The sequence below is a fragment of the Cornus florida genome, unplaced genomic scaffold, assembly GCF_030987335.1.
Source record: "Cornus florida cultivar Cherokee Brave unplaced genomic scaffold, ASM3098733v1 CherokeeBrave_3.0.0_Hap2_Chr05, whole genome shotgun sequence".
NCBI classification, from domain to species: Eukaryota; Viridiplantae; Streptophyta; class Magnoliopsida; order Cornales; family Cornaceae; genus Cornus; species Cornus florida.
The window spans coordinates 97,372,064-97,392,236 of record NW_026775575.1 but is presented as its reverse complement, the minus strand read 5'-3'; the positions used below and the strand labels follow the sequence as shown (position 1 = coordinate 97,392,236).

The following is a 20,173-nucleotide window of genomic DNA, read 5'->3' as shown; positions in this document are numbered from 1 at the left end:
TTTTTTTCAGAATTGGTACTTACATATACATATTTACATAGAGATTCGAACCCCTAACTTTTTTTTTAAAAGTAAAAACTTGATATCCCTATGTCATTGTCTTATTGATCATAATAGTCTTCTTTAAATATATGAAACCTTGATTTTGTTTATTTTAAATGATTCCATCCAATTGTGGTTTTGGATAATTGAATACCGTTAAAGAGAGTTTTGAGCCTCATTTGATGAGATGCCAATTGTAGGTAGTATATTTATTAGACTATTAATAGTAGTTGGGAAATTATTGGGGGTGGACTTCCTCACGGTGGGTGACGACGCACTGCAGCCTTTGATTTTTCTCTCTCTTAGAACCCTTCTGGCTTCTACCAATGGAAAACAACTACTGCCAAGTACTTTAATACGGCTCCAAATGACGACTAGGCCTTTGACGGTAATTTACGCAATCACAAAGCGTATAAAACATGCAGCGTTTTGAATAGAGTGCAAGTGGTGTGCGTGTGCGAAACGAATTATGTAGGAGCGTCACCTACATCACTGCTCCATACGTACGTACATACATATATATATATATATATATATATATATAACTATATATGTTCAAAGTCTTTCCGGACACATTTGCTGTGTATGGTCCACGCTACGACGGACTCCTCACGCATCTTGGACACCGACGTCTATACCCCGTCAACCGACCCGATATTAAATTTAGTTTTGGTTGGATTTTTTAAATTTCAATGCATCAATTCAATTTCATAGCATAACTTTTAAAATTAATCATTATCAGGAAAGTTTAAAGTAACGACTCTGAATTAACTCACAAGTCATGCGAAGAAGATGTAACTAAAAACCCACTTGTAATCAAGCTGTTATGAGTTTTGACCATTGTGTTTTAAAATTTTAATGATCAAAATGGCTACAAATATATAATGAATTCAAGGTATCAATAAACCATTTCACATTGAAGAGGTGAAAGCTGTAGTCGCATTTGTCACCCACTTGATATCAAAATTGTCCGCAGATCACTTCACATGCAACAATAAGATTTTCAACAATTAATTTGGACGAGAGTGGGCACAGATTTTTGACCATCGAATGGGAACAAAAAGATGGGGCGACTCCTGCCATTGAATGATGTGTCTCTCTCCATGAGCTGCCATCTCAACACTAAATGTTGGAGAAAGCGATAACACACGATGGAAGAAAAAATCCATTTGGTCTCGTTCTAGACAAAGTGACAATATATCATTCCAAACATACATATTTTCCGCACAATTTAAATCATTAAATTAAACCTTTGAAGACAAGTCAGAGAGAGAGAGCAAAGACAAACTATAATAGAACAAACAAAAATTGAAGTCACTTTTTTTTATATAAATGTAAATCAACCATCTCTCTTTCTCTCCATTTCATACCACGTTGTGTTTCAGTGCCATAATATAAATTATACCACTGATCTATACTAGTTGAAGTGGGTTAACAAAAGAAAAATCCTTGTCCAGCCATACATCGTGTTTAAATGTGAAAATCTGACCTTGCTTCGTTGGCATATGATTCCCTGCCTCGACCCAGACAAATAATCAAATCAAAAGGTTACTGCAGTAATACCTCTCTTCCCTTTGTAATGCGTTGAGCCGGGTTTTTGCGTACACCAGCAATCATAGCGGCACAGAAACCAGCCACATTGGAGATCATTTGTGATGCTGAGGGAGTGTCGATCATGTGATGCATCAACCAGTCATCATATTAGAACGCCACTGCAAATAATTCAAAATCAAAATATGAAAATGCTCATTGGGTTGGGAGAATTCGAGGAAACAAGAAAAACCTTCATGATTTTCCATCATCAACAAACAGACAGCTACAATACAAAAGGATTAATGTTGCATTTCCATCATACCATATATAGGAAGAAAGGGAGAATTTACCAAACAAGTAGTGGAAATGAAAAGACAAGCAATCAAAGGGGATGAACATAATAGATGACCGGATAATCCTTCAACAAGATAGAAGAGAAACGTATCATTACCAAACCAATTCCTGATAATTCTCAGCTTTGCCAGCAGCCCAAAACTAGCAACCTAACCATGTAAAATGATACACATCTCAGGCAACTGGAAGTGTGATCTGAATCTCAGGTTCAATTCTGAACACCAAACTTCCTTCCCCTCTCCAAACAAAATAATAATAACAATAATAAATATTAAGAATCCACAGCTAATTAAAACTATTCAGTGAACATGATTCAATGGCATATTGGCTAAGATACACAAGGACAGTAGATATCACCATTACTTTGACAACCACATGTCCACATGAAACATGTGCCAACCCATGTCTGACACTTGCTTGGGCACATACAATCTGCAGTTTGATTTACTTAAATCTGTGCGATGTAGAGGTATTATACCATTTTGTTTAGGGTATCTGAAATGCAACCATTATTTTAAATTTGTTTGGCTCGCTATCGGTTATTTTGCATCCACACAATTGAAAATCAATAAATATATTTGTCCCGACTAATTTTTTGCAAATACAAATAAAACATATGCAGATCCGTCTTGTGTCTAGATTCAGGGAGTTTTTGTGTTTGATCTCCTGTCTCTATGTATACTTTATCGAAGTTATCTATTGTAGAGAAGGGTACCCAAAAATTATGAGATGTAGAGTTACTCTTAAAGGAACACTCTGGCTCTCAAAGTACCAAAATCAATCTTGCTTGGTGCAATGATAAAATTTTCTAATTGACAAACATGAAGACACAAGTTGAAGTCTCAAAACAGTCATTTTGTGGAACAATAACAAAATGTTAGATCTGCCATTAACCTTCATGACCATATCTGCATAAAGCACTTCAATCATTTCAAGATTTTTCAGAAAAATGTCAATATATGGCCTTAAATAGATTGTTTGGCTAGCGGAAGTAAGAAAAGGTAGACTGCAGCACTGCTGCAGAAAGATTACCAGGCTCAGGGTCAGAACCAAGAATTTCATTGAGTAGGGTCAGCTAACAAGAACTAACAAATTTAATACAATAAAAACCTAAATAATTCAATTTCAATTCATCATCACAGAAAAACTAATAATAATTAGGAAAAATGGTTTACATGTGGAGCTTTTAGTAAAAATTTATATGCATGAATAATGTGATAATGACATTTTTAATATGGTACTTTGTTTGAAACAATATGGAACCAATATAGCATCTCCTTAAATGTGAATTTCAAGTCATAATTATTTTTGTTTAGCATTATTAAATAACGTAAGCAGGAAAATTGGAAATAATAACCCTAGACTATAAATTTAACCCAATAAACAATTCATTACATGGAATCATAATCTTTCAATCTAATAAGTAAAATTTGAATAATGTTTCTTTTTCTTACTTTTATGCTAGACTTGCTAATTGAAGAAAGATAATTACTGCAAGAGGAAAAATCCTTTTAATTATCTCCTACTATCCTCTCCCTTCTTTCTTGCTTCTTCCCCCCTCCCCCTTCTCCTTAATTTGCTATTGGGAACTAGGTGAGTAACTTTAAAAACATATTACCGCCACCCGTCAAACTTGGCTTGTATGCCTTGCCAATTCCTTTCGCTATGTCTAAAAGAAAAGAAATAATAACACTAGTTATGAGAGAAAAGAAAGGAAAGGATACTGTTAACCTCTCATCCTGTTTGGTTGATTAATAAGGCAAAAGAAAGGAAATGATAATTATTGTAATGAATTTACCACTATACCTTTCAGATTTAAAAGACAAATATAAAAGTCAGAAGTTGTAAGATAAATAAAAAAGATTGTACTAAACATCATTCAAACCAAAGTGACAATTTGAAAACAAATAAAGGTTAAAGAGAATAAAAACATGCCCTGGAACTCATATGGCATTAAGATTTTGTCTTTTATAAAAATATGGGCAAATCCAGTATTATAAAAGTTTCATTAAACTTTGTAGCTCTTTCCTTCCATTTCCTCCCATTTTGGGAGGATAACTAATCCTATTCATCATGCCTAATTTGTATCCCCCAAATCCCTCCATTTCCTTTCTTTTCCTTTCAAAATTTACACCAAACACAGCATACCATTTCCCACCCTTATTTTCTTTCCACTTCTCTCCAACCAAACTGGACCTAAGGGAGATGTATGATTAAGTAAGGGAAAAAGAGAAAGGATTGAGAGAGGGTTAAGGAGGGCCTGTCCCATTCTATGGCCCAACCAAAAGATAAAGAAAAACATTCCCTGAAGTTTTCTCACAACTTCTCAAGATCAGGTATCGGACCCACCTTCTAATTTCCACAACATCAGAGAAGATCATTTTTAGGAAAACCATTTTTTAACATTATAGAACAGACCCTATCTTTTTCATATCAGTGGTGTCAATTGAACCCTCTCAAGTGGTGGGACTTGGTTGGGTCTAACCTGGGTACCCCGAACCTAACCAAAAAAATTGGCGGGATTGCACAGCATATTTGAGATCTCGAGATTTGGATCTGGTCCAAAATTAAGAACCCTGAATTCATTTTGGATGGGACTTGGGTAAGAGTTCCTCCAACATGAATAACCCAAAGTATAAGAAAAATTCATATTTTTTTAGATTTTTAATACAGTATGTTAATTACATATATTAAGGTTAAAGTTGCACATTTTACCCTTTGGTTATATTGTCCTTTTGGAACATGAATAGTTGTCATTATTACCGTTATAATTATTGTTTATGCTGTGATAAATTGTCTGGTTGCTTTTATTACAAGTTAAAATGACATGGTATGAACACTTCTATTACAGGTTACACGGATATAGTTCTATTATTTAATAAAGAGGTAATTTATGTTTATTTCATGTATATAAGCATTTTATATTTACCCAAAAAAACTCACTCAACTTGTATGCAAACTGAGTAACCCAAACAACTGAGAAACCTATAGGAGATGGTGCGGTTTGAGGTTTATTGGATTTCTTGGGTCTTGGGCTCGGTGCGAACTCAAAGGTTTACCCCCCACTCACTCTTTTGTAGTTCCAAAACTGAGTCCAGGATTAAAATCAACTGCAATCTCACAGAGCCACCAATTAAAGGGAAAGAAAATTAGATGCTTGTGAACTACCAGGATTGGCATCATAAAACATGCAGGTATAATAGGTTAATAACTGTGGAGATTGTAGAGGACTCTCTTCTCCTGAGAAGGCAGAAGGAACAGACACAACCCCTGATAGATGGGGGCACTCACCAACCTCAAAAAGCCTCTCATCTGGCCAATAGTCCAAGAAGATTTGTCAATAAATCAAGCAATGGCAGGGTCATGCATCCTGCTATAAGCTCACAGTGTAGCAACAGTGTTATGAGTTATGACGTTTTCGAAGTTAAGTGACACTGGAGACAGAAAATGCACAGTTGTTTGCCCTGAAACAAACATCCACCTAAAGATCAGGAGTGTTACACTTCCCCCTCATTTATCCAATAAAATTCTAAAACATACATTAGCACGCAATGTGAACTTTTTTTTTTTCATAAAGTATCAGTCGTTTCTTAATATGCAAGGTCACTTACTAAAAAGAAATACACAAGGCCCACACAAGCCAGTGAAGCATAGGTCTCCCCTTTAAAAAGAATGTTTGTCCATTGTATGAAGATCAGAGAGCATATGACCATGAAGTGCAAACCGATGAAGAAATAGTAAGCAATATAATGAAAATTATGGGGAAGAATTTTCCATGTCAGCCACAAACATTAAAACAAAGTGTGGACAATGAATTATCATAAAGCTAACATGATTTCATATTCAATGTAACAGAAGCATGACATCACATCTTTTATACATATATTTCATTCTATTCCGTGGAAAGTGATTCTCATAACACGACAAACAAAAGCACTTAGTGAGATACATCAATATCAGAGGTATGCACTTACCGGTGCATGCTTTCAGGTGTCAAAAATTAGAGATGGCCAAAAAATTACCCTGCCTGATTTTCATTAAAACAAAAATAAAAATAAAAAAAACTTGGGTAAACCTCCCCAATATATGAAAGAAAAAAATATCATTAGTTAAAGATCCGACTCCACATTGACCACCATATTGATTCTCCTTGAAGATCGAGATTCATGAGGTTTGTTTGAGTCAGTTAAAGATCATGACATTTGCACCTGTTCGAGTCAATCCAACCCAAATTGCAGGGTTCTCTCCATCAACCCTATTAGGCAATCGCATTTGCACCTGTAAGTTTAGTTTCCCAAAAAATTTCATTCTAGTTTAGGTCATCTCCCAATTTAGACTTCAATTTCTTGTGAATTTTTTGCTGTGTGTTGTTTTATTTTGTGATAAAGATGATGGCTTTACATGCCTAGGCTAGATTTCTGTCGGCATTTTTGTATGGTTTTGTGTTGAATAAATGTATAACATAATGATTTCTTCTCATCATATCTTTTATATATTGCAGATTACACCCTCAAAACATGAATGACATAGCATAACTAATGACATTTTTTCTTAATAAGTCACGAATTAATTGACACTAAATAACTACGTCCAATGGTACTTCCAAAGCCTTTTTTCTTGGTAAGGAAAAAGATACTTCTAAAACATATAGACCGATTAGACAATTCCAACATATACAAACCGAAAAAGAGTACGAGCTGTGCAATCATGACAGATCTCTCACTGTAAACAAAATATCCTACAGAAGATTTTGATAGTATAACTATTGTCTCATACGTATAGAAATTCTGTAAAAAGCAGTTAAAGCAACACTAAATCAATGTGTGCGTGTGTACTTTTATTTATATATATATATATATATATATATACATATACCTTATATGAAGAAGGGGCGGACTCATTTGAGATAAACAACGGCCAACATCCCACAGAAAGTGAAGACCACTTTAGTCCAGCACAACCGTCCGACCGATTCCCTCAATTTCATCAAATCCCCATTCCCTCCACCTCAACTGCGGCACCACACCGTCGTCCTCATCATTTATGCAATATGTAATCGCCAATGAATCAAACGTAGCAACTGCTGGACAGTTGATCGATAAACCCCATATTCAATGGCTGACAATAGCTGCTAAAACATTGTAAATAAAATGAATCGATGAACGAATTTACGATGGCTGAACGGGTCTTTACTACCCTCCTGACGACCTACGTCTGCCGCTCCCGCCTCTTGCGTGCCTTGGATTTTGTCATTTTTTTTATTTGTTCTTTTATTTTTATCCTCAGATTTGTCGATTAAAACATATTTTGTTTAAACCCATGAGCTCACTCTTTACTTAAAGGGGAAATTACAAAGTTTCATATTTACTTAGAGGTTGAATCAAAGTTTCATATTTCTCTAAAATGGATTACTGAGGTGGCACATAATTTTTTACTGTTTAGAAATTGTGGTGCCTAAAATACCCTTCCGCGAAGGTACTACTTTTTCTTCGAAGGTATTACTTTTTTTAACTGAAGGTACTACTTTTTGACGTCCAGGTACCATGTTTTTTAAATACTCGCGAAGGTACTATTTTTTCTCCGAAGGTATTACTTTTTTGAACTGAAGGTACTACTTTTTTGTTAGGAAAGGGCATTTTAGGTACCATAATTTTCTAAACAGTAAAAAATCATGTGCCACCTCAGCAATCCATTTTAGAGAAATATGGAACTTTGACTCAGTTTCTAAGTAAATATGGAACTTTGACTCCATTTATATATAATTTTCCTTTACTTAAATTTGTTTAAACCCATTCTTCACTTAACATTTTTGGTGAGGCCAATATAAAACATATTATGAGCGTGTTTGGGATTGCTTTTTTACTACTAAAATGTTCCTTTGTGACCACTAAAAAGTATTTTTAATTTTAAAAATTAGGTAAAAAAACTAAATACGTTTGGATAGTAGAAGTTTGATTATAAAAGCAGTTTACTTTTAGAATTACGTATTTGATAGAGGTAGATTTTTTTAGATAATTATATTTTTTTAAGACAATTTAATCCCTCTTTATTTTTTTAAAATACAATTTATCCCTATTAAAAATAATATATAGTGATTCTGCAAATCAAATTTGTGTTGTCTGGGACTCTGTCACATATCTGTACCACTGTACCACTATTATTATTGTTATCGAATCTAGTATCACCCCTTTAAAAACTTATATTATAAATTCAAATTATATTAATTCAAATTATATTAGAAGTTTTGTTTACTAAAAGTTTAGTTCATTTTTACCATCATCCAGCCAGGAATTAAAGAAAATTCACACACCTGTAGCTAGATCGGAAATCTTATTGGTCTAGTCTATTTGAGTATCTTGTAAATTTTATTTTATGAATTAAAAAAAAAATAAGCAATATTATTTCTGGAACTTCTATTCTGATTGTGATTATTTCCTATTTATTAGGTGAGTTCATTTTACAATATCTATCGCAGTTAAGTTCTAAAATGTGCAAGTGTATCCAAAAAAGGGTTTGGATGGCCAGATAAGGATGGATGCACAAAGCATGCCTGCTCAGCTGAATAATTCTGGGAGATGTTGGAAATTGAAAATAAATTGGATTTCACTATTGAGTTAACTTTATTTAAAATTAAAGTCACATAAAACAGTAATTAGTATATTCATGAAAAAATTAAGCTATAATTAGTCAAACTAAACTTCAATATCTTGAATCTTATACAATTTGAATTTCATAAAACATGAATACTGATGATGTTTTATTTTTTTCTTTTGTAAGCAAAAATTAATCTTATATAGAACGGAAAAATACATATATAAGATAGGGATATTATTAGTAAAATCAATAGTAAAAGTGTTTTAAACAACATTTTTATCAAAAAAAATTTAAAAGTGATTTAAGTATAAAAAGTGTTTTATACAATTCATCACCAAACGCATAACATGTTTTTTACTGACAGCAATTTTATAATAGCTCTACTAATAAAAGTGCTTTCATCATTCTAATAGCAATCTCAAACGGGTAAATTTTTTTTAAACTTACTAATAAGTTTTATTTTTTGGCACATCTTTTGTTTTGAAAGATGAAAGAGTACCACTAATCTTAAATTATTACTTAAATTTTGCTCAACATTTAATTTTATTTTGTTTAACTATTCAAACATATTTAATATTTTGATAAATTATAGTTTCAATGATTAGACAATTAGTATATTTCAGAAAAGAAAAAATATTCAAATATTTTTCAAGCTAAAAAAATGTATTACTATTTTAGAAATAAACTTAAACTTCTTAGAGAAATTTAAGATTAACAATTAGTATTCAATAAATTGAAAATATGTAATTATAAACTATAAACTATAAAGAGTAATTGTTAAAGTGTGTGATGTTTAGGACATGCATACTCCGTTTGATAGGAAAGAAAAAAATTGGATGAATATGAGAGAATAATTGATGGATGTCCCTAGGGGAAGAGTGTAATATTTTTAATTTTTACCATTTTTCATTTCTTGTAATTTTTTAATTTTACGAGGGCAATTTCATCTTTTCTCGTTTTGCGTGTCGGACAGCGTAAGGTGTGGTGGGTGTGTCCGAGAGTTGGTTGGGGTGTTCCATTGAGTTTAGAACTCTTGGAAATACACCGGTTGCTATTTAGGCATTTTTTAGTTTTTCGGGCCAGGAGGTCGTGGGCAGGACCCGCAACCGGTATTGTTGGTGCACGGAATTATTTTACGGGGCTATTCCACTTCATATATTATTATTTAGAACATGATTATGTGGTTGTGTGTATAATTGTATCAATTATAGTGTGTATAATGTATATATAGATATAAGGAGGCAAAAGAGATTTTTTTTTGACACGTGGGACCTGCTTGGATAAAAGGTGATTATATATCACCACACTTATCGATTTTCAGCTAGAATTTCCTCTCTCTCATGCAGCATTTGTTTCTCTCTCTACAAGCTTCTTTGTTTTTGTTTTTCTTTATTTTTAAGCTTCATTTTTGTTCTCTTCCATTTTTTGGCCAATTGATCTTCCGGTCTTGGTTTCTTGACGGAAAATGTTCATCTCGTCGTTCTCTATCACATATTAAAATGATTTAATTTTTGGAGGTGCAGTGATTATTTTACGAATTTTTGAAATTTTCTGATTTAAGACTTCGGAGGGGGTTTTGGGCCACTTAGAGTCGGATTCCGAAGCTGAGCCTTTGGAACAGTAGAATCTCCTCGTCGACGGCTATGTTCCCACTAAACAGTTTTCTGTTCCGCACCCGTTGACCGACGTTGACTTTTTCGGCCGGGGATGTATTTTGGCTACTTTTGAGGTAGGGGTGCTCTAATTCACAATTTCTTAGGTTTTATGTGAATTTTCCTTCTTAAATTGACTATAAGCATGTTTAATTTCAATTATTTTGATTATGTGATTGTGGTTGATTATATGTAAAGTGGTGGATGTATGCTATGTGATAAATGAGTTTGTAAATTTAGTTACATCCTTATAGTAAAGAAGCATGCTTAAAAATAACAAGTTGTTTACTTATGTATTTCAATTGCCATAGAAATTTGATGTCATAATCGTATAAATAAATGTTTAAAATATTCTTTTACAAGTTGTGATTATGATATGGGTAAAATGTATAGAATATAGTTGTTGAATTTGGCATTTGGAATCATGAAGCATTTATGCATCCATTGGGAAAGAAAAAGGGGAAAAGTATATATTTTTAAAACCAATGAAATTGTTTTAGGAAAAAGTTTTTGAAAAGTGTTTGCGAAAACCCGGACACCTAGGAGGCTCCTAGTGATCCGTGGTGTTAGTGTGGTCTAGAGAGAGGACTAGGGAGAGACCCTAGTGTGGTTGAGCTAACCAAGCCGGATGCGACGCCTTGGAGGTGCCTTGTGGTTGTGGATGGTTAGCCAATCCCCCTTTTATAATGCCTTAGAGGTGCCTTGGGTCGGATTACACTAACGGTTTGAAAGTTGAAACGGTATGGTTTCGGAAACGGGGAGTGACATTGCATGGCATGGCACATCATTGGCATACGTGGTGCTTTTGGTAATTGGTTGAGATATGTATGTTTGTTGATAATACAGTGGTTTTACTTGACTCCCGATATATGATCCCGTTCTCTTGTTTTATATTCTCTATGTGGATTCACAGGGTCATAAGAGGTGTGTTTTAGACACTTCCTACTGAGTGTTTAGCTCAATTCATCATTTTAACATTTTTCTAGTCACGGGAAGGAAGTGGCAGACGACGTTTTTCCATAGGTTTTGATCGGTTAGTGGACCGTTTGATATATTTTGTAGCTATGATCTCATTTTATTATTATTATTATTATTTATAAATCCTGGGATGACACGTATATTATGTATTGATATAGGAAAGGACGGTAATGTTTTTAGTTAACCGAGGGTTCAGGTAAGGACCCGGTTAGCAATTCGGACCCTCGGGTTCGGGTCGTTACAAAGAGTGTGTTTTTCATTGTTTTTGTTAGTTTTGATGGAAGATAAGATAATGAGCTCACAATTTATTATATTTTTTAGAAAATAAGGAAAAATAAAGTTTTAAATTGTTTTTACCATTAAGTCCAGTAATATGTATAATATTGTAGTTGAAATGATAAAAATTGTGTAATTTAAGATAGTATTTAATTTAAAAATTCTATAATGATCCACTTTTGGATGGATGAAAATTTATAAAGAAGAAATGATGGAAAATTTCTCCTATTTTCCTTTATTTCTTTGTATCATCTCTTCTGAACAGATGGAGTTTGTTCATTTCTTCGTATTTTCTTTTTACACCTCTTCCTTTATTTCTACCAAACAAAATAAAATGAGAATGATTATTCCTTTATGTTGCCCAATAATGGACTCTAGAGGGGGGGTGAATAGAGTCCTTGTCCAACTAAAGCAAATTTAAAGATTTGAAAAAGTATTCTTAGAATAACTACTTAAGCTGATATGCAATAGTGAGATAACAGAATCAAGTTAGATAAATCAGCATATAAATGTAAGCAGTAATGTAAAGGGGAGAGATAGAGATATTACAAACATAGACACAGCGATTTTAGCGAGGTTCGGAAGCTCCTATTCCTCGGCTCAAGACCCCTCTTGAGACTTCCCAATCTAATATGGCTCTTCCTTACGGGTGGAGAGCAAACCTTGAAAGAAACAGTTTATTCCTGCTGAGAGACGCTCTCTCAAAGTCTTAGGGGCCAAACCAGCCCTTACAGTAATTGGACTAAGAGAATTTCTTCTCCTAATCTTACAATGAAATGAATAAGTGTGTTACAACAATATTTCTCTCACAGTTTACAATTCACTCTTTCTAGAGAATCCAATGATACAAATAAAGCTCACTCTCTCTAAATGAAGTATGTGTGAAAGAAAAATCTGAAGTTTAGCTTTGAGAATTAAAGAGTGGAGGGTAACCAAACTTTCTTTCTCAGTGAGATGATATGAATCACTTGTTGAAAATGAGGCTTGGAGACTTGTCTTTTGCAGCTTACTTCTCATAACATTTATAAAGCTTTTTCATAGACCATAAACGTTGTAAGCCCTTGACTTAGCCGTTGAAAGTCCTTTTCTTGATTAAGACTTGTCATGGCACATTTGGTAGAGAAGCTTCCTATAACAGAGATTCCTTGTCTGACAGAAGTGTTCAGTGCATAGGGCAGATAAGATTTGAAATCATGTGTATGATCCTTTAATAGATAAAATGGCTGTTGACATCAAGACAAGAGCTAGAAGACACACAATATGTCAGTGAACCCATGTGAGTCAAACTGTAAAAGCATAAAGAGAAGCACGGGTTGAAATATGGAGGATTTCAATGCAGATCTGGTTGACCATCAACTAAGTCGGCTGGGTTGGGTTCAAGAACAAGTCGACTTGGTTAATAACCAAGTCGGCTAAGTTGGATAAATTCAAGATTTTCAAAATGCATAACCTCGGCCTAACTAAGTCGACTGAATTTTCAAACTGAGTCGGCTCAGTTGTGAACTGAGCCGGCTGATTTGTTAATTGAGCCGACTGAGTTACCTTCCTGAATTTGTTGAGTCTCGGCCTAATCCAGTCGGCTGGATTGCTGACTGAGTCGGCTGAGTTCAATCTTAACCTATTTGATTGCTGCTGTGTGATGCCTCAAGGTTTAGATACTTAGTGTTAATGATTTGAACTTTGATATGCATGAGTGTGATGATCTGAAGTGTGTGAGAGATGAATGATCTTACAAAGAGCTTCAGATGATCTCATAGATTCTTTACATTTAGTTCCTAAATCACTCACCAACCTGTCTACCCCATAGATAGGCTTTTATGATCTTTGAAGTTACGTACACTTCCTTGAGCCGGTTGTATCTTGATGAATGTTCCAGTGTGATTTTAGCTTCAGTGAGTTGGATACTTCCTTCCTGTCCTTATAATGTTCCTTTTGATATGGAATTGAATTTCAATGAAAACATTAGTCCATTGAACATCATTAATGGTTTGTTATCATCAAAAGTACCGAATTGCCCTTAGGAGAAATCCGTAGGGTCAACACTTTATAATGAAAATTCATTTAATATCTAAACAAATGAAATGAAAATTCATTCTAAGAAATGAAATTTTTTGCTGCCACTATAATCCACCACCACCACAACTACCGCCTTATGTCACCACATTCCTCCACCACTGCTACTGCCACCCCCCCTTTCTGCCACCCCTTCTCCTTCTACCACCGTTGTCTCCACTGCCATCGTTTCCTATTGCCGCCGCCACCACCACCATCACTTAAAAGTGTGATTATCGATTCATTCCAACATCATTTCATATTTGCAATCAAATATGAGAATGAGAATGACTATTTCATTATATTCTCATTCTCAACTTCATTCTATTCCCATTAATTTTATTCATGCCTATCAAACTAGTACTCAATGAATTGAGAATATATAATTCGTAAGTTAAAAGTGTTAGGTGTTATAAAATGTTTTTAACAGTAGCATCTAATCATGTTGTTAAAATTGATAGGATTTATATCCAAAAGGGAACCCCTCTTCAATAATTGTAGCCTAAATTTTTCATATTGAAAATAAAAAATAAAGAATTAAAAAAATTATAAAATTTACTTAAACCGTGCTATCTAATAACTCAATCACTAATTAATTATGAATAATAAGTTATGTGATTCTCTCATTGAATGTGTTTGATGATGTAATTTAAATATCATTAACAAAAAAAATCACTTAATTAAAATTAAGCCGTTTCTACTATATGTACAGTAGCTGTATAATATTGAGTTTGTTAGAGGAAACTGGAATGAGTGGGATGGTTGAAATTGAATAGTACTGAATTGAGCCGGAAAAGCAAGAGTAGTTAGTTGCCGCCGTTTCTCAAATGAATCTCAGCCGCCAGCTTCTTCAACACCAACAGTTGCACATCCATCATCATCATCAACCTTCATTCTCACCTCCGCTCCTTAGGGATCTTCGTATCAAACATCAACATCCGCTTCATGTATTCGCGCGAAAATGTCTCAACTCCTCATCAGGTGAACCTATTCTCTCTCTCTATACACACATTTGTATGTCTATTATGAAATAATTTAATGACTATGAAGCTTCTTTCTACTACTTTTGTTTGATGGTTCGATTCTACTTGTTCGCATAGCAGACGAGCATTCTCTAGGGTTTCTGAATCCTATTGATTTGGTTTCTCCATGTAAGTTTTCCGATACTCTCTAATTTGAGCTTGTTAACATAAGCTTGGATTTTTTTTTTTTTGTTATTCTTCGTTAATGGTTGTTCTTATATATATATATATATATATATATATATATATATATATATATATATCTGTATGTATGTGCATTTTGAGTATTTGTTTTGGTGAATTTTAGGTTGGAGATCAAGACTATTAGTCAGAGGACGGGTGTCGGATAAGTTCTCAGATGCGTTTGATCCTGATCAATCCCCCAATCATGTTCCTGAACCAACCCAAGTGACCCTCTAATTTTACACACATTGCTCAATTATATACATATTTTTCAATCAATTGCTCAATAAATTTTCCTTTTTTTTTTGGTCATATCTGTTGCCCTAACTAATATTATAACATGCTTGAAATATTTGCTTGAATAACATCACATCTCTCGTCTATCTATCTATGCTACCTCTTTATTATTTAATTTGGGTACTTCACTCTTTTTGAAGCATTAATACAGTAAAAAGAACATAATAAGAGAGTTTTATGTACAATTTCTGAATTATTACATATGACATCTGGTGCCGAATGATCCAATATCTCCTCAATGAGCAAGAAGTCTTGTAGACTCTTGAGCATGTGATGGCTGAGCCAGAGCACGGCAATGCATCTCAACATCGCCGTGATCTTGAGGCCTACCAGACTTAGCACAATAAAGATCGTTGCATGCGCTTTACTATGTTAACAACATTCACAATGGCAGAATCAATCTGCCGGGAAGAGAGAGATGGCATTTTTACAATTAGTGGCAGATGACGTGGCTCAAGCCTCTATTCTGTGGTTTCTTCGTTTGGTAATTCCCTTAGCCCCTCTATGTACAGGGACCGAAACACAACAGGTTCAGTTTCTAGGGTTGCTTAGGTAATTCTAAGCGGACATTGTTGGATGCATATCCCATATGAGTAACTAGGTGTTGTGTCCAACAGGGGTACTTCATGCATTTAGAAAAACTGAGATAACACAGCGATATTCACTTCTATATACTAATATAAAATCATATAGTTTTAATATGTATAAATGTCTTTATGTAGTCCCTAAGTGCCTATATACCAATATATGTTCATATATATTACTATTCTCTTGTAGATATACCCCTACATACAAATAATCTATGCTAGCTTATACATTCCTATGATGTGCCCAAATAAGCATACACGTACATGCCTATATATGCATAAAAACTCATTCATGCAACTCAACTCGGCAAAGCTAAATTACTTGGGTCGGCTGCATAAATCATATTTTTTCATGATGCTCTATCTACACCCATCGCCACAATTAAACGATATTTTGTCATATCTTTCTTTACAAAGTATACCATGATACAATTTAATCTTCCCTTTCCCTAGTATTATCCTCAATGTGTACCATGTCACTCCTCTTAACTAGAATGGTCATCTTTGTACATTTCCAAACCATCTTAACTGATTTTTTCTCGTTTTATCTTCAATGGGTGCTGTTATTTCTAATTTTATGTATACTTTTCTTGTCGCACATTCATCTCAACATTCACAATTCTGCAATACTCAATGAAATATGGTGTTTGCTTTTTTACTTACTAAAAGGACTTAAAAGCATTACTGAGCAGTGCCTAAGCTGTGAAACCCCTACCGGTCTGGTTGTATAAGTTCCAGTGCGTTGTGAGGAGTAATTGGTGTTGCACAATGGGGATCCATTGTAGTTGGTGGTACCATTTTATTTAGCATTAAAAACTAAAGATGAATAGATAGTTTGGTAGCACAAGCACCGTAAATAGACATACTTGGAGACTGGAGGGAACTGTCTACCTCTCTCCGCCTGGGAAAAGGAAAATAATACTAACTGAAAATAGATGTTTATGTGTTCTTTGTTGGTATATGGCAAGAGTCGATATTTTTATTCATTAATTAATGTAAGGCATTTGCAAAGTATTATAGTCCTCACCTTGATTATAGTTTTATTTGTTCTGTTTCAGGTTCTGAAGAACAAGGAAGGTACATTTTTTAAGATCTTGAAGGGAGCCAATTCTGTTCTACCTCAAGTAGTCCTTGCCAGTACAATTTTGGCTCTTATATATCCACCTTCATTCACATGGTTTACTAACAGGTTGTTGAAAATTTATTAGATGAATAAATTGATTGTGTCCATTTGCATGTTCTGTTGCATCTGAGAGCATCTTATGTGGAAGAATGTTCCTTCTGCCGCTGGTTTAATCATGCAATATTTTCAGGAATTTCTTCTAAAGCGATTTCCTATAATGAGAAAATTTACCTTTTTGCTTGGTGGATAGAAAAACCACAAAAATGATCCTGTGCACAATCCTACTCCTATGCTTCCATGGGCAGAGATTCATCCTAATGCTATAAGAGCTCATGGAATGACTTTGCTCCAAAAATATATATTCATTGGCTGATACTCATTTCAGATGCTATAAAACCTTATGGGGATGAATTTGCTTCATAATTATATCTTTATAGTTGTTGCATATTGATTAACTTTAACCTCCTCGTGAAAGAGAAAAGAATGAATTAAGTGCAGCAAAACTATATATAAGTTTGTGTTTATTTATATTAGTGTTCAGAAAATTGCTTTGGTGCTTTCACCTTTACCTCAGGAACATGAAGAGGATATATTAGATTCGACTGCATATGAAACTCCCTGGTGCAACTAATGAGGTACAGGAATGTAAATGTAATTTCTGACTTCGTAAGATGGAGTCAACTTAGTTGTTGCACAGGGGCGATCGTACGCAATAAAGAAAGTAAAAATGAATTGAAGTTTTGTGCCAATTTAATTCTGTAATACTTCTATGAACTGTTTCTAGGTACTATGCCCCAGCATTAGGTTTCTTGATGTTTGCTGTGGGTGTTAATTCAAGTGAAAAAGATTTTCTTGAAGCATTCAAAAGACCAGCAGCTATTTTTGCTGGTTATGTTGGCCAGTTTGTTGTAAAGCCCTTCCTTGGTTATCTGTTTGGCACAATTTCAATGACAATATTTGGTCTCCCAACTTCCTTAGGTAAGGAACAGTTTATCTTTATATCACAAAATAGGTGACTCTATGCTAACTTTTGTAAATCTATGAATCAGGTGCTGGGATCATGTTGGCTTCTTGTGTCAGTGGGGCACAACTATCAAATTATGCTACTTTTCTAACAGACCCACCAATGGCCCCTCTAAGCATTGTGATGACATCATTGTCTACTGCTACTGCGGTGTTTGTCACCCCAATCTTATCTCTGTTGCTTATTGGAAAGAGGTTGCCTGTAGATGTAAAAGGAATGGTGTCCAGTATTCTGCAGATTGTAGTTGCACCCATTGCTGCTGGCTTGCTTTTGAACAGGTGCACAAATTTTTTTTTTTTTTTTTTCCCAGGTCAGATAACTTCAATAAGTTCTCACCTGTCTTGCATTCTTTTTGGGTTACAGATTATTTCCCCAAGTTTGTAATGCTATTCGGCCATTTTTGCCTCCACTATCAGTATTCGTGACAGCTCTTTGTGTTGGAGCACCACTTGCTATTAACATAGATTCTGTTATGTCCCCATTTGGATTATCTGTGGTGTTGCTTGTCATTGCATTTCACTTGTCCGCATTTGTTGCTGGTTATGTCCTTTCTGGCCTTGTCTTCCGCGACACACCTGATGTGAAAGCGCTTCAAAGAACATTATCCTATGAGACAGGTTTGACACTTCTTCATTCAATATAATATAGGTAGATTATATTATTATAGCTAAGTAATCCTCATCCCTCTCTCCTCTCTTGCAGGAATGCAGAGCAGTCTTCTGGCCCTTGCACTTGCAAATAGGTTTTTTGAAGATCCACTAGTGTCTGTGCCTCCGGCAATCTCTGTAAGTTAATGATATGGTTTATAACCAATTGTTTACATTGTTTTTCCAACAATGAAAGCTGGTGCAAAACTTGTGATCTTTTGTACTGTAGCAGAGGTTTTAGTCCCTCATATAAGCGATAAGAAATATGACTTCATTATATAATGACTCGACCGACTATCTAGTTGTGGGTTGATATTGATGCCTATGGACCTATGGTAATGGGTCCTTCCCCATGTTCTTTTGGAAATGGAGGTGATTGAGTGGGTAAATCTTTGAAGGTGTTAAAATGATTGGATGATTCAGATTCTAGTTATCTTTATTGTCAGTTAATCCTGCTTTGCTAATGTTGTATTACACACACACACACACACACACACACACACACACACACTGATCATGTATTCAAGGTATCTCATCTATATCTTGCATTCTCACATCATAACCTAATTTCAATGAGAAACAATATGGCTAATGTCAGTGAGAAACAATATGGTGAATAACACTGCATAGAAAAAGGGGAAGGCAATGAAACTTGTGCTGAGATATACTCGTGGATAGAGGGAATTCAAAACATGTACTTGGGAGGAGGCTCAGTTGATGTAATTGGGGATTTAGCAGGGTTTAGGAAGATGCATGAGGTAACTCGTATTGTTTATTCGATTAAGCCTTTTAAGACGTGAGATGTTGAACTTGTATGATGACTAAGAAAATATGAGATGGCTATATAGAGGACTATATTTTAGAAATTATTGATCATAAGAGATTACATTAATGAATAACTGTTGTGGCATAGTGGTTTCTGAAGGGGAGAGTGTGTCGTGGGTTCAATTCTAGAAAAAAATATTCCATGAACCTTTTACTTATGTTTTTCTGTCTCGTCTTTTTTAATAATTGGCTTCCAGAATATCAGGTATAAATGATTTGGTAACATTTTGAACAATAACCACTGTCTCTATTGTTTTGCAGGTTGTAATCATGTCGCTGATGGGATTCTCTCTTGTCATGCTGTGGGCTAAGAGAAAAGAATAGAAACGTGATGAAATAATTCCTGCCAGCAGAAGCTGACAAATATATTTGTTAGGCTATTTGCTGTGCGAAGGTTCACATCCTCGCAGAAAACTGCAATAAGGCACTTAAAGATGGTGCCATTTGAAGGCGTTATGTGGTGGTATTGTTGGATATCCATTACAGAAGACTGGAAGATGTTTCTTTAAGCACTGTTCATACTAATATTTGATAGAAGGGGGGAAAAGGGTAAAAGGAGAATTTATAGAGGGGACTTCATAAGGATCTGAAATCGTCTAGAATTCTTTGTAGTGGCAAAACCAGCTTCTTTCTTTTACTTTAGCTCTTTTTTCCTTCCCTCTGTTGAAGGAAAATGTAGTAATTTATATGTGTGTGTGTGTGAGCATGTGAATAAAATTTTCATGCCTTGAAAGGAATATTGCTGAACACTTGTAAGCTTGATATCTCTTCCTTTGAATGTTCTATTGGCAAAATGCAAACAAGGTATCAATGGCCACTGTTTTTGAAGAGTAATGGAGGAATAGATTAAGAACTAAAGAAGTAAACTTTTTAACTAGGAAATGGTGAATTCACTCAGGTTTATCAAGGACTTGAAGCCATTTCATCTTGAAATCATTCCTACAAGAGGCATTTGAACTCCTACTAAAAGGAGTGTCGCGGAGT

The 20,173-nt window shown here is 34.6% G+C and overlaps 1 protein-coding gene and 1 long non-coding RNA gene across 2 annotated transcripts; one reads left to right on the top strand and one right to left on the bottom strand.

The window, feature by feature from the left end:
• Positions 1–1,314: 1,314 nt before the first annotated feature.
• Positions 1,315–7,264, bottom strand: LOC132307824 (uncharacterized). The gene is made up of 2 exons (XR_009482321.1): positions 6,805–7,264; positions 1,315–1,754 (listed from the first exon to the last, which is right to left on the bottom strand). It is a non-coding gene; the product is annotated as an uncharacterized LOC132307824 (long non-coding RNA).
• A 6,941-nt stretch (positions 7,265–14,205) lies between these two features.
• On the top strand, positions 14,206–19,992 carry LOC132307822 (probable sodium/metabolite cotransporter BASS5, chloroplastic). The gene is made up of 9 exons (XM_059805695.1): positions 14,206–14,462; positions 14,585–14,632; positions 14,811–14,911; positions 16,629–16,759; positions 17,478–17,671; positions 17,743–17,995; positions 18,081–18,334; positions 18,420–18,502; positions 19,451–19,992. Exons 1-9 carry the CDS (start codon positions 14,309–14,311, stop codon positions 19,511–19,513), a joined length of 1,281 nt encoding a protein of 426 aa, XP_059661678.1. The 5' UTR covers positions 14,206–14,308; the 3' UTR covers positions 19,514–19,992.
• The last annotated feature ends 181 nt before the right edge of the window (positions 19,993–20,173 follow it).